The sequence below is a fragment of the Peromyscus californicus genome, unplaced genomic scaffold (assembly GCF_007827085.1).
Source record: "Peromyscus californicus insignis strain IS unplaced genomic scaffold, ASM782708v3 Scaffold_3__1_contigs__length_106647218, whole genome shotgun sequence".
Classification (NCBI taxonomy): Eukaryota; Metazoa; Chordata; class Mammalia; order Rodentia; family Cricetidae; genus Peromyscus; species Peromyscus californicus.
Window position 1 is genome coordinate 42849114 of NW_026294551.1, and position 26301 is coordinate 42875414.

At 42.5% G+C, this 26301-nt stretch overlaps 1 protein-coding gene across 1 annotated transcript in view; it reads left to right on the forward strand.

The window, feature by feature from the left end:
• The first annotated feature begins 5139 nt into the window (after positions 1-5139).
• The window catches only part of Utp6 (UTP6 small subunit processome component), a 29578-nt gene continuing 8416 nt past the window's right edge, over positions 5140-26301 (forward strand). The window contains exons 1-13 of the mRNA XM_052757846.1: positions 5140-5337; positions 6490-6574; positions 8583-8624; positions 8988-9080; positions 10248-10295; positions 11024-11087; positions 12751-12869; positions 15421-15498; positions 17369-17450; positions 18171-18252; positions 20522-20706; positions 23083-23162; positions 23516-23593. Coding sequence (XP_052613806.1) covers positions 5246-5337; positions 6490-6574; positions 8583-8624; positions 8988-9080; positions 10248-10295; positions 11024-11087; positions 12751-12869; positions 15421-15498; positions 17369-17450; positions 18171-18252; positions 20522-20706; positions 23083-23162; positions 23516-23593 — 1128 coding nt within the window. The 5' untranslated portion in view covers positions 5140-5245. The remainder of the gene's footprint in view (positions 5338-6489; positions 6575-8582; positions 8625-8987; positions 9081-10247; positions 10296-11023; positions 11088-12750; positions 12870-15420; positions 15499-17368; positions 17451-18170; positions 18253-20521; positions 20707-23082; positions 23163-23515; positions 23594-26301) is intronic.

Here is a 26301-nt window from a genome sequence, read left to right on the forward strand (position 1 = left end):
CAGCCAGGGTTACATAGAGAAACCCTGTCTTGAAAAACCAAACCAAACCAAACCAAACCAAACAAGACAAAAACAGGGGTGGTGTGTTGTTTTATGGTTTGGTTTTTTGAGACAGGGTTTCTTTGTGTAGCCCTGGCTTTCTGGAACTTGCTCTGTAGACCAGGCTGGCCTCAAACTTCCAGAGATTCACCTGCCTCTGCCTCTTGAGTGCTGGAATTAAAGGCATGCACCACACTGCCCAAACGTTTTGGTTTTTAGAGACAGGGTTTCTCTGTGTAGCCTTGGCTGTCCTGGAATTCACTCTGTAGACCAGGCTTAGTGGTGGTGTGTAAAAAGCAAGTTTAATTTTGAATTTTAATAAAAATTGTTTTTTATGAAGTAAGCTTGCCAAATAGACAGTGAGCCTTCCAGACATTAAAACAATAGTATATATTTGTTTAGTGAGGTATAAAATAGCATGACATTGTTGGGAAATTATTAGAAAGCTGACATTTTGGGGGCAGGGCCACATTATTTTAATACACACACACACACACACACACACACACACACACACACACACACTTCACAAACTTCTTTGCATCGATGTTTTCTGACTGAGCCTGTGGTATTGAGGCTAATCAGACCAGGTCTAATTGGGAAGCAGAATGAGATGAAGGCAAAAAAATTGTCCTTGCACTTGTAAATTGTGAATGGGATTAGATGGTACTATTAAGTTTAGAGAAATGGAAACTACTGCTCAAGTTCTTTCAATGATAAAAATCAAATATGATATTCACTTCCAGTTTTTTTTCATTTGAATGTTTTGTCCAAAAAAAATTTCAAAGGCTAGAACTTACTTTTGACTGTAGTTGGGAAAATTGGAAAAAATAGTGGTTGTAGCTAATCAGGCACGGCTTTAGCAGAATGCATTTGCACACAGACAATTGTCAGGTCTAGAAGCCAGTCATTTTGGAACACGGTTTTGGAAAAATGTCAGTTTCAATAGTCAGGTTGTTTACCCAAGCTGCCATATTCTTGCTCTTCCTTTTCTCACCTGCTCCTTCTTCTTTTATTTATTATTTTTGAGTTTACAACATCCAGTAACTTAAACTACAGGAAAGACACACAAAACTCATTTTTTTCCAGTTAAAAGAAACCCTTTCCATTTACCCATGTTTTGAACCACAGTAGCCTAAAAAAAAAGTGCCGATTTCATTAGGAAAAAAAAAAACGTTAAGAAGTGGAGTCTACTAGAGTGTCGCGTTGTCACTCTGTGCTCCTGCAGTTAAAAGCCGTGTCATTATTTCCATTCTGCCCACCTCCTCATTGCGAGGGCTTATTAGCTGGGCTGTAAAAACTTGCTCCCGTTGAAGTCTGGCAAGCTGACAAGGCTGGGTGCCAGAAGTAATTTACTATCCAGTGCAGTTTGTAGAGCAAAAGGAGCTATAAATAATAGAAAAAGAAATGAAAAGTTACTGGTTCCAAAGATTTTAATGCATGTAACGCATGTCACCCCAAACTTGGATGCCTTTGCCTGTCTACAGTGCTAGAGAACATGGAAGGTTTGAAGAGTGCAGATGCTCCACTCTCGACTCAAGCTGAAGGCTCTGAAGTTCTCAGGCATCAAAGACCCATCTGTGTCCATCACTTCTGCCTGACTTTGAAGTGTCAGGGCCCTCTGTGTGGGAGAGACAGACAGGGGGACTTTGAACGAAGTAGGGGGATGGGATTCCAGGTGCTTTGCCTCTCATTGTGTTTGAAATTAGGTATTTTCCTTTATCAAATAATAACGGGTGGGGGTGGGGGACATTTCTTTCTCCGCTATTTTGAGCCACTGAGCTCTCTATGAACTCTGCCTTCAGATGTACAATGTGACCACTCCAAGGAAAAGTTCAAGTTTACTTTAAAGTTTGCATTCAAGTGCATTAAAGGCAAGAATAGACATCTTAGCTTCTGGTTAGTGTTCCTCTGGTAGGCTCCTTATGAGATTGTCTCAGGACCTTAATTGAGGGCTGTTTGCTGTTTTCCAGACTGGCTCATCAGCACCAAAATGGAGACCAACTGTTCCTTGAAGGCCATGGGTGATCGGAATACATCTTTCTGGCTGATATCACTCTTTCTTGGTAATCAGGGTGGGGGTATAGATCATGAAAATTTAGATTAAAATAACCATTGGACTTGGGAGCAGGTTCTGTGGGTAAAGTGTTTGCCATGTAAACATGAGGACCTACCTGAGTTTGAGTCCCCAGAAACCAGAGTCCCTAGAAGTCATCCAAAGCACCCAGTTCTACACAAGCGGGGACAGGAGAAGCCCTGAAACCGCAAGAGCCAGCTATCCTGGTTCAGGCATCAATAAAAAGCGTTCCTGTCTCAAGAAGGTGGAAGGCAGGGACTAACATCTGAAGCTGTCCTGTGGCTCCACATACTCAGACACATAAACACACATCATACACACAAAAGATTAAAGCACGCAAAACAACCGCTTAAAAAGCCAAGCACATGGGGCTGGAGAGACGGCTCAGTGGTTAAGAGAACTTTCTGCTCTTGCAGAGGATCTGCCACACAGCAACTCACAATCATCTGTAACTCTAGTTCTAGAGTTCACCTTCTTCCGACTTCCTTGGGCATCAGACACATCAGTGGTGCACATGTACAGATATATGTAAAAATTCATAGACATAAAATAAAATGCATAAAAAAAAGCCAAGCTCAGTGGCACAGGCCCAGAATCCCAGCACTTGGGAGATAGAGACAGGAGGATTAGGAATTCAAGGTCATTTTGGCTGTAATAGCAAGTTTGAGGCCAGACTGAGCTACATGAAATAGAATGCAAAATTCATGTAAATGTTTTACATGCTTTAGAGAAGAAGGTTGATAATATTTTTCTTTTCTTTCTTTTTTTTTTTTTTTGGAGGGGGTGTTCTGGGGATTGAACTTAGGACCTTCTGCATTCTAACTCTATCCCACTGAACTAGATGTTCCAGCCCTTAGCAGGTGCTTTCAGCCCTTTTAGGTTGATATTCCAAAAATAAAAATAAAAAATAAAAAAATAGAGTTGTGTGTGATGGCACATGCTTTTAATCCAAGCACTGGGGAGGCAGAGGCAGATGAACTTCTGAGTTTGAGGTCAGCTTGGTCTACAGAGAGTTCCAGGACATGAGGGCTGACCCTGTTTCAAAACCAAAAACCAAAACCAAACCAAACCAAACAAAAACAAAAACAAAACAAAACAAAAAACCAAACCCCAAACAAACAAATAAGAGGCCACCTGTCTCTGCCTCCCATGTACTGGGATTAAAGGTATATACCACCAGGGTTGGCCAAATAAATAAAATATTTATGTGATATGATTAGGTGGATCGACATATAAAGGTTTATGCATTTTATTTTATGTCTATGAATTTTTACATATATCTGTACATGTGCACCACTTATGTGTCTGATGCCCAAGGAAGTCAGAAGAAGGTGAACTCTAGAACTAGAGTTACAGATGATTGTGAGTTGCTGTGTGGCAGATCCTCTGCAAGAGCAGAAAGTTCTCTTAACCACAGTGCACATAGTACTCTAGGCACATAGACAGCTCATATTATGAGATGCAGAAGTGAAAAGAAGATTTTGCCATTTTTATTATAATGATTCTTAGGGACAAGATAATTATAATAGCTAAATTTCAAAACAAGTAAGAGCATAGTTGATTTAAGAACTGTAGTTAGCTCGTTAAGGTCTCTGTCAAATTTGCCTCAAAATGAAGGATTACAATCTGCCAGAGCTCGTTGACTTCCTTGTACTTAAAGTTTGTAAATGCCTTGCACATTTATTTGCTGATCTGTTAATTACAAGCGAGGCATTTCTCTAATCTTCAGTGTTTGGGGACTCCCTGTCCATAATGAACTTGCTATTCGCGGTCATTCTGGCTGTTGACCAGTCCCACTTTACTATTACAAAGAAATCGCATCTTTGATTTACACACGTGAATTCCTACCATTCTCAGATCTTAGCCCTAAAAGGGTTGAGAAATGTTGAAGCCCACATCAACCTCTGTGTCTGTTCTGAGACCGGTGGGGCAAGAAGTGAAACGCAAAGAAAAGGAAGGCAAAGGACTGGGTGGAACTGGGTAATTGCTAAGTCTATTCCCTTTCATAAATCACATAGGGGATCAAGGCAATGATGTGAGTGTTGTAATAACAGGTCTGACAAGAACCCCTGCTTTGGCTTTTTATCTTCTCCCAGGACTTCAAGAGAACTGAACCACGGAGGTTTTTTTTGTTTTTAGGTGTAGTAATTATACCAGCAATATTGCTTCCCCTGTGAGTTACAGGATGGTTCTCTTAGAAATGTTAATTTGCTTGGGCAATGCTGTAAGGAAGATCTAAGTAAATATTGATTTATTTCACCGACTTTCAAACTTTTCACTATCAAAATCCTGTTTTCTAAAACAAATGAGACTCTGATATTTACCGGAACCCAGTATCTTGAAATATTTTGTCTACGTAAATCAGGATATTTATTTTTAATTTAAAATCGTGTGTGTGTGTGTGTGTGTGTGTGTGTGTGTGTGTGTGTGTGTGTTTATGGTGTGCGAATGTTGAGGTCAGATGACAACTTGCAGGAATCAGTCCTCGACTTCCACTGAACTCAGGTGGTCAAGCTTGGTGGCATGATAGCCCTAATTATTTAAATAAGAAAACACTTCTCACCATTTTAAAACGAACCTCCCATGCAGAGGCTTCAATTGGCACGTGAAAATCCAAGTTACCAAGCTGCTTTCCAGAAGCTCGCAGAATGCTAAGGCCGGTGGTCAGTCTTAGAGCCATATCGAATTTGCATATTTAACAATATCATCTTCGATTACATATTTTAGTTTTTAGGTTCTCGGTGATGGGAAGTGAGGACCTGGGATAGGAGAATGATAAAAACAGACGACATCCAGTAGAAAGCGTACTTCGGGCTCTTTCAGGTAACCCCCGGGGCTTTTTCCGGTCTCCGTGGCGCGAGGGTTTGGCCCCGCCTCCAGCTCCGCCCAACCCCGCCCACTCAGGAGCTGTAGTCCAGACCGGAAGGGGTTCCCGCTGCTATTCTCCAGTCCAACCACAGGGAGGCGACAGCGGCTTCGATAGCGAGGAGGACTTTCCCAATGGCGGAAGCGGAAAAGGCGGGACCTAGAAAGCATGTTCAGTCAGTCAGTAAGAGTGATCCTGAAGGGTGAGAGCTGGGTACTTCGTACGCGTGTTGGCCGCCCGGCGGCTTGTGAAGTCCCAGCCTCATGGCGGAGATAATTCAGGAACGCATAGAAGATCGAATCCCGGAGTTGGAACAGCTGGAGCGCATCGGACTCTTCAGTCGCGCGGAAATTAAGTGAGAGGGTCAGGGAAGAGGAAGGACTGGGGCGGGCGGAGGGGACCTGGAGGCGTGGGGGGACTTTTCCGAGTTTGTTTTTTCCTAACGTTGCCGGGATTTGATGACGGTCAGCATTCAGCCGTAACCCATTGCAAGGCGATCTGTCTGTCAGTCTGTCTGACGGTCATTCAGTGGTCAGGGTCTTGGGGCCATAGAGGTGAGAGAGCCAGGATTCCAGCCCATCAAGGACCTACTGGGCAATGGGAATGGCGGGATAATTCAAATAGAATTTTAAAGAAATTGGTTGTAGTTTAAAAGCTTGGGGTATACAACTTTAGAGATTCGAGTACAGCGCCATGGAAGCTTGTAGATTGGAGACCATATAACCCGTTTCATAGACTTGTTTAGAGCTTTGCCACAGCACCTGGCATATAGTTGACATTCGGTCATTTGTTAGAAATCAATTACTTTCAATGATTCTCTGTGACAATTCACTTTACAATGACTCCGGATGAATTACAGTAATGTGAGTATAGGCTCTTCCGTTCTTAAATATTACTGAGTATATTCTGTATTCAGTTTTCCTAAAACACATGTATATTCACTCCTTAGCTAAGGATGGGCTGTCTTCTCCCCTAAGTGTTTTGTAGAAAAGCTTTTTAGATAGAGACAGTTTAGGTTTTTAAGAATTCACGTACTGAAAATATAGAAATCAAGATTTTAGCATAGAGATTTGGTTATCATAAAAACCTAAGCGTTGAGGGTTGAGGCTGCAGCTAAGAGTTCTTGCTTAGCATGCACAAGGGCCTGGGTTTGATTCTGGGGAATGCAGGAAAAAAAATTTTTTTGACAAGCCCCCAAGGAACCTAAATTTGGAGAAGAAATCTATGTTAATAATATGTATAAGTAATAAAGTGTTGGCATTATTTACTTTGCTGGTGGAAATGGCAGTGATCCTGGCAACTGAGGTGATTTTTCCCGAAAGTTTAAAGATATGTCTGGATGTTCTTAACAGCACAGAGGTAATTGTGTAAAGAGAATAAATGGAAGATAATTGTATTCAGGAACTAGATGTTTTGTTAAATGTGTATTTTCAGTATATCCAGAATAAAAATCTTAAGTTCAAATTTAACTTTTCAAGTGTTATAGTTTAATTGGCTTCCTTTGCAGGGCTATCATCAAGAAAGCTTCTGATCTAGAGTACAAAATACAGCGGAGGACCCTTCTCAAGGAAGACTTTATCAATTATGTTCAAGTGAGTGATTCATAGCTTTTTAGTCCCTTCAAAAATTTTAACTCGGGGGGCTGGAGAGACGGCTCAGTAGTTAAGAGCTCTGGCTGCTCTTCCAGAGGACCTGGGTTTAATTCCAAGCACTCACACCTGCCTGTAACTCCAGTTCCAGGGACCTGACTCCCTCACACAGACACACATGCAGGCAAAACACTAATGCACAAACAAACAAACAAACAAACAAGCCCAAGATTTTAACTCAGACAATGATGAACTTACAGTAGTTTTCTCCAGAATTCCGGGATTCTGTGATTGCGCACACATTTTTATTAGGATCAGAGGTAATTGTGTGGCGTGGCATTACCAACTAAGGCTTAGTCCTTGTCGAGCTGACCTCTCCTCCTGTTGGGTCAGTAGGTCAGAGCCATCATTGTGCATCAGGATTTTAGCAAGAAATTTGCCTTTTTAGGAGTGGGCAGGATAGAGGAGTGAGAATCTGACAGTAGCAGATGATTGGAAGGTCTGTAGAGTGCTTGCTTAGCTCCAAGATTCTTCCTTCTTCTAAATGGACAAGGAGCTATGGGAAAATTAGACATATGGGATGAATTGTCACGTGAGGGAGAACAGTTACTATGTAAGGACTCAGAACCAGAAAGACAAAAACATTTTTTATGTGTATATCATGTAGTGTGCAGTGTCTATAGAGGCCCTGACTGTCCTGGAACTTACTCTGTAGACCAGACTGGACTGGAACTCACAGAGATCCACCTGCCTCTGTCCCTCTGAGTGCCGGGATTAAAGGCACGTATCACCACCGCCCAGCAATATCTCATGTTCTTGAGCATTAGGATAAAGCATGTGTCATGGGGCTAGAGAGATGGCCCAGTGGTTAAGAGCACTGAGTGCTTATCCAGAGGACACAGGTTTGATTTCCAGCCACATGGTGGCTCACAGCTGTCTGTAACTGTAGTCCTGGTGGGATCTAATGCCCTTTTCTGGCCTCTGGGGATACTTAGTATACATCATACACAGATCTATTTGAATAAAACACCCATACACATAAAAACAACAAAACAAAGGCATGTGTCACCATGTCTGGTAGGGGCTCTACTGGGAATTTAACTTGAAATTGCGCTTCTTGAAGCTGGGGCAGTAGCTCAGTTGGTACAGTGCTTGCCTAGTATGTACAGAACTCCGGGTTCAACCCCTGGCACTGTGTAAGACTGGATGTGGTGGCTGGAATTACATGTGTAATCCTAGCACCCTTGTAATCCTAGCACTTGGAGGCAGGAGAATCATATGTTCATTCATGGTCATTCTTGGTTACCTAGTAAGCTCCAAGCCAGCTTGGGCTACGTGAAGCACTATCTCAAAATACTAGAAAAGAAAATATAAAAGAAAAAAGCAATCCTGCTTTCACTTCCCAAATTCTGAGATTATAGATGTGCATTACTGTACCTGGAGGTGTGGGGCACTTGTGCATGTCAGGCAAGTCTTTTTTTTATAGATAGAGTCTCACGATGTAGCCCTGGCTGGCCGGCCTTGAACTTACAGAGATCCACCTGTCTGCTTCTGGAGTGCTGAGATTAATGGAGTATGCTGCAACACTGACTGGCAAGTGTTGTGCCTCGTGGCCTACTCTCCTAGCACCTTGAACTCATGACCCTCCTCCAGTCTTAGCCTCTGAGGTATAGACGTGTCACAATGTTTGACTTAGATTTTTTTGTTTAGACTGATAATTGGAACATGCTGTTAAATTTAAGTCAGGAAGTTGGGTTAATTGATATTATAGCTCTTACAGGTCTCATGCTTATAAGTAATGTGCTGTCTTTGAATCTTGCCTACAAACCTGTCGTTACTATATATATATTTTTAAGTTTTATGGAGATGAGTTTTTAGTGAATTCTAGAGATTTATAAATTCTGCCTGTTGATAGATTATCTTTTATTTCATGTTCTTAATTTTTTTATTAATATCCTGTATTTAAAAGATTATAATTTTCACGCTTCTCTTTGTATTTACTCCCACATAGTATGAAATTAATCTTTTGGAGCTGATCCAGAGAAGAAGAGCAGTAAGTTGATTTTTTTTTTTTTTTGGTTTTGGTGCCTGTCTTGGATCTCGCTCTGTAGACCAGGTTGGCCTCAAACTCACAGAGATCTGCCTGGCTCTGCCTACCGAGTGCTGGGATTAAAGGCGTGTGCCAGCACCACCTGGCGATGTTTAATTTTTTAAGTTGGTTTTTCTGTTGTGGAGGCAGTGATTGTTGATAACCTATGCTGTGCCCAAAGTGGATCCTTGTAGTTGTCTGTTTTGTTTTTTTGTTTGTTTGTTTTTTGTTTTTGTCAGTACTGAGTGTGAGTACCTGAGAATGCTATTTGCTATTTTGGATAAATGTGATTAACTGAGGCTTCGTTTTTGTTTTCGTTCCTTTTAGAGAATTAAATATTCATTTAAGAAGGATGAGATTGAATATTCTATTGTACATCGGGTACAGGGTGTCTTCGGTCGTGCTTCGGCAAAGTGGAAAGTAAGTGATGAGTGCATACTTGAAGAGACGTGAAGATACACAGTATGCGTATTATGAGTTAGATGTTTGGCTACTCAAATGCCATGTTCTCTCTGTTCCTCTCTAGTTCTCAATATTTATTTGCATAATGGTGCCATTGCTTGAAACAGGTTTTGAGCCACATAAACCATTAAGAGAGTTCATCTTATCATTTTATTGTTATTCTGTGAGGATGACACTGAACACTGTATTTAATACATTATTAGGGATTAGAAAATCAAAAGGGTCAGGTGGTGGTGATGCATGCCTTTAATCCCAGCACTCGGCAGGTGGATCTCTGAGTTCGAGGCCAGCCTGGTCTACAGAGTGAGTTCCAGGACGGCTGTTATATAGAGAAACCTTGTCTTAAAAAAAAAAGAAAAGACAATCAAAAGAGAGCTGGGCATGGTGGTGCACACTTTTGGGTGTTTTGGGTTTTTTGTTTTTTCGAGACAAGGTTTCTCTGTGTAGTTTTTGCCTATCCTGGAACTCACTCTGTAGCCCAGGCTGGCCTCGAACTCTCAGAGATCCACCTGGCTCTGCCTCCCAAGTGCTGGGATTAAAGGTGTGCACCACCACCGCCCGGCTAGGGTATTTTATTTGTGAAAAAGAAGGTCTGTCTAGCTTGGGATACATGAAACACTATCAGAGAGAAGACAGTAAAGAAAATCACCAGGGAGATGGATGATGGCTTAGAGATGGGTGGTACCTCAATGAGTTGATGTTCAGATTTTGATGTGTATATATATGTGTATATATATGTGTATATATATGTGTATGATGTATTGTGTGTGTGTGTGTGTATATATATATATATATATATATATATATATACACACACACACACACACACACACGAGTATGTATGAGAATGGAAAGTTTGTGTTTCTTTACCTGGTTTGAGAAGTTTTTAGAATTTCACTGGACAAATTAGGTAAGTGTAGATTTTGTCTTGGAACATGGTAGGTAGGAGTAGAGAGTTAGATTGAATTCTCATGTTTAAGAGGTCCAAGGCTTCAGTGAGGAAGACGCTCATAAATGAAGAACGTGTGGCACATTGGATCTTTTGAAATTTGCCTCTTTCAACGAAGTGAACTAATACAATGTAAAGATCAAATTCAAGTTTCTTATCCTGTGCTTTTCTTGCAGGATGATGTTCAGCTTTGGCTATCCTATATAGTTTTTTGTAAGAAATGGGTAAGTAAAGCCACGTGTAGCTTCTTCTTCCCTTTCTGCAATTTGTATCTTAAGCTTCATTCAGGAGGTAGAAGCATAACAGTTGGAGAAAGAACCCAGGGAAACAGGAGCTGAGCCTCAGTCTCACATTTGTGTATCTGACCGTGTAAATGATTCTGAGTCAGTTGATTCTTAGTCAGTTGAAAAGAAAATCATTTTTATACATATTTGTTCAGTTAAGAAAAAAAATTAGAGCCAGGCGGTGGTAGTGCACACCTTTAATCCTAGCACTCGGGAGGCAGAGGCAAGTACATCTCTGAGTTTGAGGCCAGCTTGGTCTACAAAGTTAGTTCCAGGAGAGCCAGAGCTGCTACACAGAGAAACCCTGTCTCAAAAACCAAAAACCAAACCAAACCAAAACAAAAATTAGTGCTAGAAAGTTGTGTTTAGTGGTTCAGGTATAAAAAGCATGAGTGTGTTTTTATTTGTTGTTATGTCTCAAGCAGTAGCAGATATTTTCTATTGAGTGTGTGCATGCGTGTCTCACTATGTAGTCCTAGCTGGCCCGGCTGATTTTCAGCTCACAATGATCCATCTGCCTCTGCTTCCTGAGCTCTGAGTTTAAGGTGTGAGCCACCATACCTGGCCTTACCATTGGATTTATAGTTAGTAAGAAATATATATTGCTAACAGATGAATAGCAGTGATTTCTCTGTGCAGGAAGTAGAGTGTTTTCTCCTCTTTTACAGGGTACCAAAGCTCAGCTTAGCAAGATATTCTCTGCCATGCTTGCCATTCACTCAAACAAACCAGGTATATCAAAATCTTCAACAGTTCTTTTTCTACATATTTATTCAAACTCAGGCCATCTTGGAATTTACTGTGCTCGATGAACCTGGGAAATTGTTCGGCGGGCTTGAGCTTAGACAGTTGCTGCGTCTTAGTTTATCCCGCTGGCTTTGTCCATCTTGTTGCTGTGCCAGCTGTTGCAGTTGTGGACAGGAAGGATGGTGTATCTTTTTAGCTGATAGTTCCGTGGGACACATTTTATTTGGAGGCAGTAGATTCTGAGCAATTCGAAAAGTTAGAAGGACAAAATATTAACATAGATTTATAAGGTTGGCTGGCACAAAGTGTGTACTCATTTTTTTTTCCTCCAAGACAAGGTTTCTCTTTGTAGCCCTAGCTGTCCTGGAACTCACTCTGTAGACCAGGCTGGCCTCGAACTCACAGAGATCCACCTGCCTCTGCCTCCTGTGCTGGGTTTAAAGGCGTGTGCCACGACTGCCTGGTCTGTACTAGGGTTTTATAAGAGAAACATTCTCGTGTGAGTGGTGAGTAAGGGGCATCCGCTTGTCTAGCACAGGTGCTCTAGTAATTGTTCTCACGGTATTAGATTCAACCAAAGGTTTATATGACACAAGACTCAAGTGATCTTAGCAATTTGCAGGACTAAAAGTCAGTGTGATTCCTAAGTTGAGGTTTCTGGAGGGACTACATGAGTGGGAAGGGGAACTACTTTGGTAACTTGTGGGTGCAGGAGATTCTGGAAAGATCCATGTCCAGTTTTAGGAGTCACATGCTCAAGAGTGCTAAAAGCAATGGCTTACCACCGTTTGTGACTCCAAGGAAGTCCAGATGTGATTACCAACCAGGGGTCACTTTTACTAAAAGCAGTCTTGCTTTTTGCAGAGTTGGTGGCCAAACCCAGGGACTTTGTGCATTATAGGCAATGTTCTCTTGCCGAGCTGTTCCCCAGCCCTCTCTTTCTAATTAAAACTTTTAAGCCGGGCGGTGGTGGCGCACGCCTTTAATCCCAGCACTTGGGAGGCAGAGCCAGGCGGATCTCTGTGAGTTCGAGGCCAGTCTGGGCTACCAAGTGAGTTCCAGGAAAGTCGCAAAGCTACACAGAGAAACCCTGTCTCGAAAAACCAAAAAAAAAAAAAAAAAAAACTTTTAGGAGGCAGAGCCAGGCGGATCTCTGTGAGTTCGAGGCCAGCCTGGTCTACAAGAGCAAGATCCAGTATAGGCACCAAAACTACACAGAGAAACCCTGTCTCGAAAAACCAAAAAAAAAAAAAAGTACATCATTTCTTTATTTCGTGTATGTGTGAGCCATATGTGTATATGTGTGGGCATGTGTATGCCTTGGCACATTATGTAAAGTTTAGGGGAAAATTTGTGGGAACTAGTTCTTTTTCTCCACTATGTGGGTCCTGGAGATCCAACTCAGGTCATTAGATTGATGACAAGCACCTTTGCTGATGAACTAGCTTACCAGCCCTTTTTCTAGCTTTAGATAGAGTCGCCAAATTTAGTATTAGAAACTCCCTTTTCCTTTGGTAAGATTAATCAATAACTCATTAAGTATTAAAAGTAGAGTATTGAGGGGTCGGGGCGGGGGGGGAAAAAAAAAAGTAGAGTATTGATTAATTTACAAAAATCAAGTCTGATTTTTCTTTCTTTCTTTCTATAGCTTTGTGGATTATGGCAGCCAAATGGGAAATGGAAGATCGCTTGTCTTCAGAAAGTGCCAGACAGTTATTTCTTCGGGCTCTACGATTTCATCCTGAGTGTCCAAAACTCTATCAAGAAGTGAGTATTTGGGCATATAGGATAAGAGAGCGATATCTCTGTGACACTTAGAGAGGGAGATATCTCTGTGATACTTAGAATGAGAGAGATATCTCTATGACACTTAGAATGAGAGAGACATCTCTGTGATACTTAGAGAGGGAGATATCTGTGACACTTAGAATGAGAGACATCTCTGTGATACACAGAGAGCAAATACTGCTTAAAATGTAATTATTCCTTCTCTGCTTCTGTTTCCTTTTTTTTCTCCCTCATGGTAATTGTGTTTTGTGAAAATCCTGTTGCTACTTTAAAAAAAAATAATTTACTTTTATTTTATATGTATTGGTGTTTTGCCTGCATGTATGTCTGTGTAAGAGAGATCTTGGAATTACAGACAGTTGTGAACTGCCATGTGGGTGCTGGGAATTGAACCTGGTCCTCTGGCAGAACAGCATGTGCTCTTAACCACTGAGCCATCTTTGCAGCATTGTTTTGTTGCCACTTTTTTTTTTTTTTTTTTTTTTTTTTTTTGGTTTTTCGAGACAGGGTTTCTCTGTGTAGCTTTGCGCCTTTCCTGGAACTCACTTGGTAGCCAGGCTGGCCTCTGCCTCCCGAGTGCTGGGATTAAAGGCGTGCGCCACCACCGCCCGGCTTGTTGCCACTTTTAAAAGCAAAGTAGAGGAACTGGAGAGATGACTCAGCAGTTACCAGCACTGGCTGCTTTTGCAGAGGATCTAGGTTCTATTCCCACCACCATCTGTTGGCTCACAATCATCTGTAACTCCAGGGGATCTGGCTCTCCTTACCTCCAAGAGCACCAGGTGGTGCACAGAGATACGTGTAGGCAAAACACCCATACACAAAAAATATAATTAAATTTAAAAAGACCAAAAAAAGTAGAGTGACATTAAAATTTCTTAGTTAATTTTTTTTCTTTCTTTTTTTGAAATAGTCTAGATATGTAGCCCTGGCTGTCCTGGAACTCTTTATGTAGACCAGGCTTGTCTCAAACTCAGAAAGATCAGCCTGCTTCTGCCTTCCAAGTGCTAGAATTAAAAGTGTGTGCCACCATGCCCTACTATTTTATTTTATGTGTATGAGTGTTTTTCCTGCATATAAGTGTGGGTGCCACTTTCATGTGTGGTGTCTGAGGAAACCAGAATACGGCATCAAATACCCTGCAACTGGAGTTAGAGACGGTTGTGAGCAGCCATATGGGTGCTGAGGATCAAAGCTGGGTCCTCTGTAACAAGTACTCTAAACTGTTGAGCCATCTCTCCTGCCCAAATATGACTACTTTCTCTTTCCCTTCTCTTTTCCCTTCCCCTTCCCTTTCTGAGGTAGGGTCTCTACAGAACCCTGGTCATTCCTGAACTCACTACATAGACCAGGCTATCCTTCAGTTCACAGAGATTCACCTCCCTCTGTCTCTCAAGTGCTGGGATCAAAGGCGTGAGCCCCTGCACCCTGCAGTTACTGTTTTATTGTCCTGACAAAATACCATGACCAAAGGAATTTATAAAAGAAAACATTTAGTTTAGGGATTCATGGTTCCAGAGGGTTAAAATCCATGACCATCATTGCAGGGAGCATGGCAACAGGCAGGCATACATGGTGCTGGAGCAGTATCTGAGAGCTTACATTTGATCTACAAGTGTGATGCAGAGAGAGAGCGCTAGTTGGGAATGACGTATGCTTTTGAAACCTCAAAGCCCACCCACCTGTGGGACGTTTACCCACCAACCCCACAGCTCCCCAGAGTTTTCTTGAGTGTGAGCAGCAGAAATATTAGATAGAAGGATTTATTGCGGAGAATCTTGCAGAGATAAATAGATAGAAAATAAAGGATAGCCTCGAGAGGGCCTGGAACCTTTTCTAGTGGGCCCCAACTGTCTCTGCTCCAGGGTATTTATAGAGATGCCAGGGGGTGGAGCAAAAGACCTCCTCCCCCAGCACAGCCAAGTGCAGACCATCTCAGATACCTGCACTCAGGCCCGTGGTCCTAATCATCCTCTATGCGGACATGCTGGGTAAAGTCATGAGGAACCTGAAAATGGGCTCCCACACCCACCCTAACTAAGTACACACCTCTTCTAACAAGGACACACCTTCTAACCTTTCCCAAACAGTTCTACCAACTGCGGACCAAGCATTCAAATGCATGAACCTGTGGGGGCCATTCTCATTCAAACCACCACCCTAAAGAAATGACAATTTTCGTTTAGTAAACATATTCTCATATGGCTCTGCTTCTTTGTTGCTACATGGGATAGAAATCTCGGTTACCCACTTAACCTTTGTGGATACTTTTTACTATATATGGATAAGATTAAATGAAATGCTTGCAGGAACTTCCATTAAGTCTTTTCACTCATACACTTAGATTACATGTCAAATGATCTCTTAAAATAATCTCTTCCATCACACATTGTCAATATCAGCTGGTTTCATCCCAACGTAAAATATGGTCCTCCGTTTTTCTATATCTGATACTGATGAAGGCATCTTGAATATTTTTAATTTAAAGAGCATCTTTAAGGGCTTCTAGGTCATTATTTCCTTTTTGTAGTACTTTAGGATGGAGCTGATGCATGCTGAGAAACTGAGAAAGGAAAAGCAGGAATTTGATAAAGCTGCCATGGATATGGTAAGAGCCTAATGTACTATCAAGTGTTAGTCTTTTGAGCCTGCTTACAAATAAAAGAAGAATTTTTGAGGTATATGTATTTTTTCCAATTTAATGTCACATTTTTCACTTATAGATGAATTTGTAATTTGTAATTTACTTGAATTTTTAGAATTACATTTTGTGTGTGTGTGTGTGTGTGTGTGTGTGTGTGTGTGTGTGTGTGTGTGTGTATGTTATGGTGCTTGTGTGGAGGTCAGAGGACAGCTTGAGGGTGTCGGTTTCCTCTTTTTACCACATGGATCCTTTTTCCCACTGAGCCATCTTGCTGGCTCAAACCTGGAACTCTTAGTCCTCCTGCCTCAGCCTTCTAAGAGATGAGATTACAGGTGTGCTCTACCTTCTCAGGCTCTTTTCCTTTTTATATAATTTGAAATGTGACAGAATAACTTTAAAGAATAAGCTTTGAATGTTAGAACTGGTATTATGGGACATACCTGTAATCTTAGTATTTGTGAATCTGAGCCTGGAGGATTATGAGTTCCAGGCCATCTTGGCCTACATAGCAAGACCCTGTCTTCAAAATATAAAACAACAAAACAGAAACAGAAAAAGGAACTTGCTGTACTGTTACTGTATTTCTAGCTCAGAACTTTGTGTGTAGGTGAGGCATGCATGTGTGGTATATGCTTATGTGTTTGTGAGGGACTACAAGAGTGCATGTGTATGTACATATGGTAGCTAAAGATTGATGTGTGTCTCTCAATTGCTTCTCTACCTTATTTTACTTTTTTTTTTTTTTTTTTTTGGTTTTTCAAGACAGGGTTTCTCTGTGTAGCTCTGCGCCTTTCCTGGAATTCGCTTTGGAGACCAGGCTGGCCTTGAACTCACAGAGATCCGCCTGGCTCTGCCTCCCGAGTGCTGGGATTAAAGGTGTGCGCCACCACCGCCCGGCTTATTTTACTTTTTAATTACATTGGAAAATACTGTTTTGGGGGGGGGGAGCGGGGGGGGGGGGGCACATGTCATGATAAGTATGTGGAGGTCAGAGGACAACTTGCAGGAGTTGGTTCTGTCCTCCATCAAATGGGCCCTGGGAATCCCTCTCCGGTGGGTCAGGTTGGCAGCAGGCACCTTTACTCGCTGAGCCGTCTCACCAGCCCTTATTTGCTTTTTAAACTACATTTATGTATTTGTGTCCACAGTGCACCGTGGAGGTCAGAGATGACTAGAGGAGTTGGTTCTCCCCTTCCATTATTTATCTCAGAGATCCAGCTCAGGTCATCAGACTCGGCAGCAGGATCTTTATGCATGAAACCATCTCACTGGCCCTTGTTAAAATGGAAAAACAATTATTATTTTTCATTTGTTTAATTGTTTTTTTTTTTTTTTTTTATGGTTTTTCGAGACAGGGTTTCTCTGTGTAGCTTTGCGCCTTTCCTGGAACTCTCTCTGTAGCCCAGGCTGGCCTCGAACTCACAGAGATCCACCTGGCTCTGCCTCCCGAGTGCTGGGATTAAAGGCGTGTGCCACCACCGCCCGGCTGTTTAATTGTTTTTGAGACAGGGTCTCATTATGTGGCTCTGCCTAGATCTCTTTTATGTTGACCAGGCTGGCCTTGAACTCATAGGGACCCACTTGCCCCTGCCTCCTGAGTGCTGGGATTAAAGCTGTGCCTAGCTGTAAGATACTTTCATTCATCTGTTTGTGTGTGTGTTGGGGGTGGGCACATAGGTATGTGTGTGGTGGTCAGAGGACAACTTGTAGGAGTTGGTGTTCTCCTTTTACCTATACTGGTAGTCTAGGATAGTTAATTTCCATCCTGGTGGGTTTGTTTGTTTGTACTCCCTGGTACTGTCTTTTCAATTATGGTTGATGTAACACTTTGTAGGGGAATTTTGAGCATCCTGAAGAAATCCTTAAGGGCGAGTTGGCACGCATCATTTACAAAAATTCTGTAAGCAAGATTAAAGGTAAGAATCCTCTGGATATTTTTTTTTTTTAGGCATTCTCTTTGTGATGAGAAGGACTATTAGCTTGTAGGCAAAATGTACTGTATCCTTCAGAAAAAGCTTCCTTCTGAGCTATCATCGGGCATTTCAATAAGGTTTTATTGAGTAGTCAACTGACTTGGGGGAGTTAAAAAAGAGTAGATGATTTAATCTTTGTCTTATGCCCTTAAGTTTATGAAACTTAGAAGTATTTAGAAGTATTTCAAAACATTAATAATGTCTTTGTTTATGTGGTAGGGATATAGGATGATATTTCCTCTCTGTTCCATTTAAAATAAAGTCACCACAAGAAGGCTAACTATGGGCATAGCTCAGTGGTACATCATGCATGAGGTCATGGTTCAACCCAGCACCAGGAAAAAAAAAAAGCTTGAGATGGTGCTACCTAACACCTGCTGAGACAGGAGGATCATGAGTTGGAGGCCAGTCTGTGGTGGGGCTTATAGCTCAGTGATAGAGTGCTTGCTTAGCATGCAGAAGACCCTAGGTTTCATCCCTACCGTTAGGACTCAGGGAGGAGTAGAGGCCAGTCATGGCTATATAGTGAAACCCTGTTCAGAGCAAAAGACAACAACTTCCAAAGACTAACTCTAACACATAAAGAAAACAGTACTTTTTGAGTAAAGTCTGTCTTTACAATTTAAATACCAGCAAACTTCCCTTGATTTTTTAAAATTTTAGGTGCAGAATTTCATGTATCACTTCTTTCAATTGCACAACTATTTGATTTTGCCAAGGATCTGCAAAAAGAAATTTATGATGAGTAAGTAAAACAGTGGTAAGGTGAACATGTCTATTTCTGTCTTGTGATAAATAAAGACTTGAGTCTGGGGAGGAGTGAAGAAGAATATATACCTGTCGGTGGTGGTGCACACCTTTAGTCCCAACACTTGGGAGGCAGAGGCAGGTAGATCTCTGAATTTGAGGCCAGCCTGGTCTACAGATCGAGATCCAGGACAGGCACCAAAACTACACAGAGAAACCCTGTCTCGAAAAACAAAACAAAATAACAAAAACCATATCCTAAAAGCTTATGTCAATACACATTCTTCTTTTCTGCAAAATCAGAATTGTATTCATAACTCATTATAGCTTAGTGATGTTGATAATTTAAGCTGTAGTGTCTGGTTCTGCTATTTAAGAATTATTTGCCCAGCACTCGGGAGGCAGAGCCAGGCAGATCTCTGTTAGTTCTAGGCCAGCCTGGTCTACAGAGTGAGATCCAGGACAGGCACCAAAACTACACAGAAAAACCCTGTCTCGAAAAACAAACAAACAAAAATTATTTTGTGTGTATTAGTTAATTTTTGTGCTGTGATGAAATGCCATGACCAAGAACAACTTACAAAAGAAAGAGTTTATTTTAGCTTATGGTTGCAGAGGGCTAGAGTCTATAATGGTGGGCAATACATGGCATGCTGATATGAGCAGGAAGCTGGCTGGATCACATCTTTACCTGCACACAGGAAGTGGAGTGAGTGGATGTGGAGTATGGCTATAAACCCACATATCCTGCCTTCAGTGATATCCTTTCTCCCACAAGCTATACTTTCTTAAGATTCCATAACTTCCCTAAACAGTGCTTCAAAGTAGAGGCCACGTGTTCAAATCTATGGGCCTTTGGGAGGAGTGTTTCACATTCAAACCATTGATAGTGATTACATTAGGTACTTCCGTTCTTAGGTTCCATTTCTGGGGTCATGGGAGATAAGGTAGAACATGCATCAGTTTGTTCTTTGGATGTCTTCAGGGTTTTGGTAGAGGATTAGATTGTGCTTTTTCTCTGCCTCTGTTTGAAGAATTCAAGAGCCCAGGCTCTTTAAGCTTCTATGGTCGAAGGTAACTACTGATCTGATTTGGAGAGCTATCGTGATTTTTTTTTTTTTTTTCATTTTGAGATAGGTTTCTTTTTGTACTCCTGGCTATTCTGGAACTAGCTTTATAGACCAGGCTGGCCTGAAACTCACAGAGATCCACTTACCTCTGCCTTCCAGGTGCTTGAATTAAAGGTGTGCACCACCACTGCACAACTTGAGCTGTTATAATTTTTTTTAAAGATTTATTAATTTATGTGTATGGGTGTTTTGTCTGCGTGTTCGTCTATACACCAGAAGAGGGCATATTAATTCATGAGGACTACAATTATAGATGCTTGTGAGCTGCTACATACATGCTGGGAATTGAACTCAGGACCTCTAGAAGAGCAGCTGGTGCTCTTAACCACTGAGCCATCTCTTCAGCCCCCAAGCTATTATAATTTTTTTTTTTTGGTTTTTTTTTTTTTTTTTTTTTTTTTTTTTTTGGTTTTTCGAGACAGGGTTTCTCTGTGTAGGTAGCTTTGTGCCTTTCCTGGAACTCGCTTTGGAGACCAGGCTGGCCTCGAACTCACAGAGATCCGCCTGGCTCTGCCTCCCGAGTGCTGGGATTAAAGGCGTGCGCCACCACCGCCCGGCTTTTTTTTTTGGTTTTTTGAGACAGGGTTTCTCTGTGTAGCTTTGCGCCTTTCCTGGAACTCGCTTTGGAGACCAGGCTGGCCTCGAACTCACAGAGATCCACCTGGCTCTGCCTCCCGAGTGCTGGGATTAAAGGCGTGCGCCACCACCGCCCGGCTGCTATTATAATTTTAAAGTTAATATTTGTTGGGGTTATGTTCCTATTTATTTTTATTTATTTATTTAAAGCAGGGTCTGGAACTCACTATGTAGCCCAGGCTGGCCTTGAATTTGTGGGAATCACTGTGCCTCAGGCTTCTGAATGCTGGGATTACAGGCTTGTGCCACCATGTCCAGCTCAAAGTTAACATTTGTAAATGATGCCTGAAACATTCTGAAATCTAATTGATATATAACAACTCTGTTCCATTGATAAGTCTATATGTTATGCTATTCTGGAAAGCCTATCAGGAAATTACTGTTGTGGTGGTGCAGCTGTAAAAGGGTATCCCATGTCCTTTATAGTAGACCATCAGAACTTTGTTATTCTGGAATTAGTTTCTTATCATGGGACAGGTGCCAGTGAGCTGTCATTTTCAGCCTTCAAGCTCTGCACACCGATGACCCATTCACTTGGGATTATGTGGCACGGCGAGAATTAGAGATCCAGTCTCAACCAGGTGAAGAGCAGCCTGTATCGAAACAAGCCAAAGCAGTGGAAGTGGGCCGAAGGGAGGAACGGTGCTGTGCAGTGTACGAAGAGGCTGTGAAGACCCTGCCTACGGGTGAGTCTGTCTTGTGGTGTAAGAGTCCGTGAATGGGAAACTGACATTCTCATTGTCAACACTTAAATTGGGATGGGAAGTCTCCCTATTGAGGCATATAGCTCAGTGGTGGAGTACTTACCCAGCAAGCATGTGCCCCAAGTTCTGTCCCCACTAGAAGAGAAAAAAAGGAAGAAAATCTCAGTAGAGGAGTTTACAGTGTGCCTGGCTTTCTTTTTCTTCCCTTAAATTAAAAAGGTAATTACATGTATTATTTATTGTGTGTGTATATGTGTGTGAGTGCATGCCACAGCATACATTTGGTAGTCAGAGGACAACTTACTAGAGTGGGTTCTCTCCTGATACGTGGGTACTACCTAGGAAGTGGGCTGAGGTCATCAGGCTTGGCGTCAAGAGCCTTTATCTGTTGAACTGTTTTGCTAGCCTCTTTATACCCCCTTTTCTTTTTTGAGACAAGATCTCATGTATTCCAGGCTATCCTCAATCTATCATATAAGCCATGATGACCTTGAACTTCAGGACCAGTATGTGTGGTGCCTCACATATGCTAGACAAACATTCAATCACCTGAGCTATATTATTAACCCTATATGCCTCTTTCTGGTTGCTCCCTCTGTGATGATGAAAAACTAGAGTTTTTCATGATGAGAGTTCATGTAACCCGGGCTGGCCTTGAACTCCCGACCCACCTGCCTCTGCCTCCTGTGTGCTGGGATTATAGGTGTGTGCTAGAGTTTTTATGACTTCTTCAGCAATAGAGGTATTTAGGCTCATCTGTTTGGCATCCATACTCAAGGGATGGAGGTGTAGCTCATTTGGAAAGTGCTGTCACAGAGCACATGAAGCCCTGGGTTTGATCTCCAGCACTGTAACAAACTGCAAATGCTGGCGCATACTTATAATGCACCTTGGAGGTGACGATGGGAAGATCTGAAGGTCAAGGTTATCCTTAGCTATATAGTGAGTTTGAGGCCACTCTAGGCTGCATGAGACCCTGTCTCAAAAACAAGTAAGCCAACCCCTGAACCCCAAGAGATTATAATTGTTTAAGTATTATCCTGTATCTTTTTTCTTTTTCTTTTTTTCTTTTTCTTTGTGTGTGTGTGTGTGTGTGTGTGTGTGTGTGTGTGTGTGTGTGTGTGTGTGTGTTTTAGTTGGGGAGACAGGGTCTCACTATGTAGCCCTGGCTGGCCCAGGACTTCTCAGGTAGGCCAGCCTCAAACTCACAGAGATCTGTCTGCTGGGATTAAAGGTGTGAATCACTACATGTGGCTTCATCTTGTATCTTTCCTTAGAGATTACATTCTTGTTTGGTAATATTGGAAATAAAGGCAGTGGAGATAGCCAGCCTAGTCAAGGATTTTGAGTTTATGTCCTTGCTCAGTTGATTTTCCCCAATATCTGATGTTTGATTCTCTATAATGGGAGTAGCATTGTTGTTTTAGCTAGGTTAATGTAAACTTTTCTTTTGCTTTTTGTTTTTGTTTTTTGTTTTTTGTTTTTCAAGACAGGGTTTCTTTGTGTATCCTTGACTGTCCTGGAACTCGCTCTGTAAACCAGGCTGGCCTGGAACTCACAGATCCATCTGCCTTCTGCCTCCTGAGTGCTGGGATTAAAGGAATGAGCCACTAAGCCTGGCTTAAACTTTTTTGTTTGTTGTTTTGTTTTTTGTTTTTTGTTTTTCGAGACAGGGTTTCTCTGTGTAGCTTTGCGCCTTTCCTGGAACTTGCTTTGTAGACCAGGCTGGCCTCGAACTCACAGAGATCCTACTGGCTCTGCCTCCCGAGTGCTGGGATTAAAGGCGTGCACCCGAGTGCTGGGATTAAAGGCATGTACCACCAACTCCCGGCTAAACTTTGTTTTTTTTTTTTTTTTTTTTTTTTTTTTTTTTTGGTTTTTCGAGACAGGGTTTCTCTGTGTAGCTTTGCGCCTTTCCTAGAACTCACTTGGTAGCCCAGGCTGGCCTCGAACTCACAGAGATCCGCCTGGCTCTGCCTCCCGAGTGCTGGGATTAAAGGCGTGCGCCACCACCGCCCGGCTAAACTTTGTTTTTAAAAACAATTTATTTTTATTATTTTCATTTTATGCGTATGTATTTTGGTCCCTGTGAATGAATAATGTCACGTGTGCTGGTGTCCACAGAAGCCAAAAGAGGTGGTCTGATCCCTTGGAGCTGGAGTTACAGGTGGTTGTGAGCCACCCAGTTTGGATGTTAGGATCCTAACTCAGGTCCTCTGGAAGAGCAGCAAGTACTCTGAACCACTGGGGCATTTTCAGCTGTTGACTTAAACATTCTTCTAGAGCAGTTTCCCTTTGAAAGGAAGATGTTTGGACTAAGAGGATGGTGAGCTCATTGATGTCATCTGACTTTTCCAGAGGCTATGTGGAAGTGTTACATCAACTTTTGCTTGGAAAGGTTTTCTAAGAAGACCAGTAGTGTACCCCTCAGAGGGCAGGTAAGGATTTCCATTGTATAACTACAGTGGTTGGTTAGAAAGTGTCCACTAGACAGGGGCAGAGTTCTTTTGGGGTCTGGGCCAGCTTCCAGAATTTCAAACTTAGCCACTCGATTTTTCACTGTGGGCGACCTGTCTGCTTTGCCCCATTCTGGGTATATGATAGGAGGGCTTTCTGCTGATTGGGCTGTGCCAAGTGCAGAGGCATAGCTCATCTCATCATGAGTGACACCCATTCGGAACTGAGCCCCATCTCTGAATTCTTAGAAACGTGCAAGAGCTCTTTGCCCAGATCAGTGGCCAGAGACCCCTGCTGGATTCTGTTTAATGACCCCAGATGTTTCTGATTTCAGAGGCTGGAAAGAACCATGTTTGCATTCAGGAAGGCCCATGAACTGAAGCTCCTTTCTGAAGTCCACTACAAGCAGTGGGTAAGGCCATAGGAAGCACATTCATTGCCCGTTACCTATGCTTCATTCTGATTTAACATCGAGGACACCAGAACAGGAAAGTCAGAGAGAGCCTGCTCGGCATCCCCTCCCCTTTCTCCTTTCCTCCCTTACATGTCTCCTCTCTTCTCTTACACATCCCCGTCCCCACATTTTTAAAGGATTTTTTTTTTTTTTTTTTTTTTTTTTTTTTTTTTTTGGTTTTTCGAGACAGGGTTTCTCTGTGTAGCTTTGCGCCTTTCCTGGAACTCGCTTTGGAGACCAGGCTGGCCTCGAACTCACAGAGATCCGCCTGGCTCTGCCTCCCGAGTGCTGGGATTAAAGGCGTGCGCCACCACCGCCCGGCTAGGATTTTTTTGTTTTGTTTTTTGAGACAGGGTTTCTCTGTGTAGCAGTCCTGGCTGTCCTGGAACTCTCTCTGGAGACCAGGCTGAACTCAGAGATCTGCCTGTCTCTGCCTCTTGAGTGCACCACCACTAACCGGCGAAGGATTTCTTTTTTATTTTATGTGTTTGAGTGTTTTGCCTGCACATATGTATGTATAACATGTATGTGCAGGCTGGAAGAGGGTTTTGGATCTCATGGAACTGGAGTTATAGATGGTTGTTTACGACACGTGGGTGCTGAGAATTGAACCCGGATCCTCTGGAAGAAAAACTGTTGCTCTTAACTGCAGGGCCTTCCGTCCAGCCCTTCTCTCTTCTGTCCTTTCCATTCAGCTTCTCTCCCTTCCTCTACCTCTCTCTTCTCCTTCCCTCTGCTCCCTGTCCTTCCTGGGTCCCTCCCTTCCATCGTCCTTCCTCCCACCTTCTCCTCCTCAGGCCCTTCCCCTCCCCTCCCCTCCCCTTCTCCCCTCCCTCTGCTCTCCCTCCTCCTCCGCTCACCTCTGCAGTGTTGGTGCTGTGGCCCCAGTGCTGGGGAGGCGGAGACAGGCAGGCTCCCTGGAGCTCATCTCTCCAGTGCAGCTGCTTAGAGGGGCCACAGTTCAGCGAGAAGCACTGTCTCAGAACATGAGGTGAGGGCCAGGAGATGGCTCGGCCGGTACGTGCTTGCTGTACAAGTGTCGGAACCAGGGTTTGGATCCCCAGCACCTACGTACATGCCTGGAATTCTAGTGTGCTTAGGGGAAGACAGGATGCCCAGAGGAACCTGGCTAGTTAGATTAGCTGTGAGGTGAGCTCTGGGTTTAGAGCTGTGAGGTGAGACCCTGCCTTAGTGAATGAGGTGGAGAGATATGGTTGAAGCTAATATCAGCCTTGGACCTCCATATGCACAAGTACACTATGCATGTGCGCCAGCATGTATATATGTACCCACATACATGTGAGCACATACATATATACACATCACACACATAGATACATGCAAAAAAAAGAGAGAATAATTGTAGAAAGCACCCAAATCAACCTCTGGCTTCTATGTGCGTGCACACACACACACCTATATCAAAATGCACATGTGTACACTCATACAAACTCACATGTGTAACTTAAACACACAAATAAATGTAAAAATCACAAGATTATTCTGTATTATCTCATAGTCTTTTGGGTAAAGTTATTCAAACTTTTTTTAAAAAATTTATTCTAACTTCTTACTTTGATTTTTGCTTATATGTCCAGAAACATCTACTTTAGTCTTCTCTTTGGCATCCCACCCTCCAGTCATGCCAAACATGAATTTCTTCTCATGCTAAGCCGTCTCTGTGCAAACTGGTTGGAGAGCCTTGACTTTTCCGGTTCTGTGTTTCCCTGTCTTCCTGTTTCTCCTTAAGTCTGAGCTTGACTGCTTCCTTTCCTGAAGTCTCCCTGCCATACACAGTGCTGGTCCTTCTGCCCTGCACTCCTGTAGCAGGTGGTTCCTTTTCTGTGTGCCACAGAGCTCGTGAGCTTGGAAGCTCTGTGGGCAGGGAGGAATGTCTGATTTGCTCAGTATTGAATTTGGCCTTTAACGATGCATAGTAAATGTACTTGCTGAAGAAACTAGTTACAAACTGCTATTCATTGTTTTTTTTTCACAAGATTGTAAAATTAGACTGATACTAGTTTTTTCCCCCTGTAATAAACTAGTATGGATACAAGTATTTTTTTTTTTTTGGTTTTTCGAGACAGGGTTTCTCTGTGTAGCTTTGTGCCTTTCCTGGGACTCACTTGGTAGCCCAGGCTGGCCTCGAACTCACAGAGATCCGCCTGGCTCTGCCTCCCGAGTGCTGGGATTAAAAGCGTGCGCCACCACCGCCCGGCGGATACAAGTATTTTGAACAGATAAGATTTTCTTTCTTTTTTTTGGGGGGGGGTCATTATTTTTTAAAGTAAAATCTAAGACAACACTTCCATGATTCTTTGTTTTGTATATTTGTTTTAAAGACTATTTTTATGTGTGTGAGTGTTTTGCCTGCATGTACATCTTTACATCACATGTGTACCTGGTGCCTTAGGAAGCCAGAAGAGGGTGTTGGATCCCCTGAGACTGGGCTATATACTGTTGTGAGCCGAATGTGGGTACTGGGAATTGAACCCAGGTCTTCTGGAAGAACAGCTACTGCTCTTAATCCCTGAACCTTAACCTGTCCAGCTCCCCCCTCCCCATGATTCTTGTTATATAGTGTCAAATTACGTTTTGAGAAAGTTATACCAGTTAAGTACATTGAATGAATACATTTCCTTTTGAATCTATAGATACTATTTTTA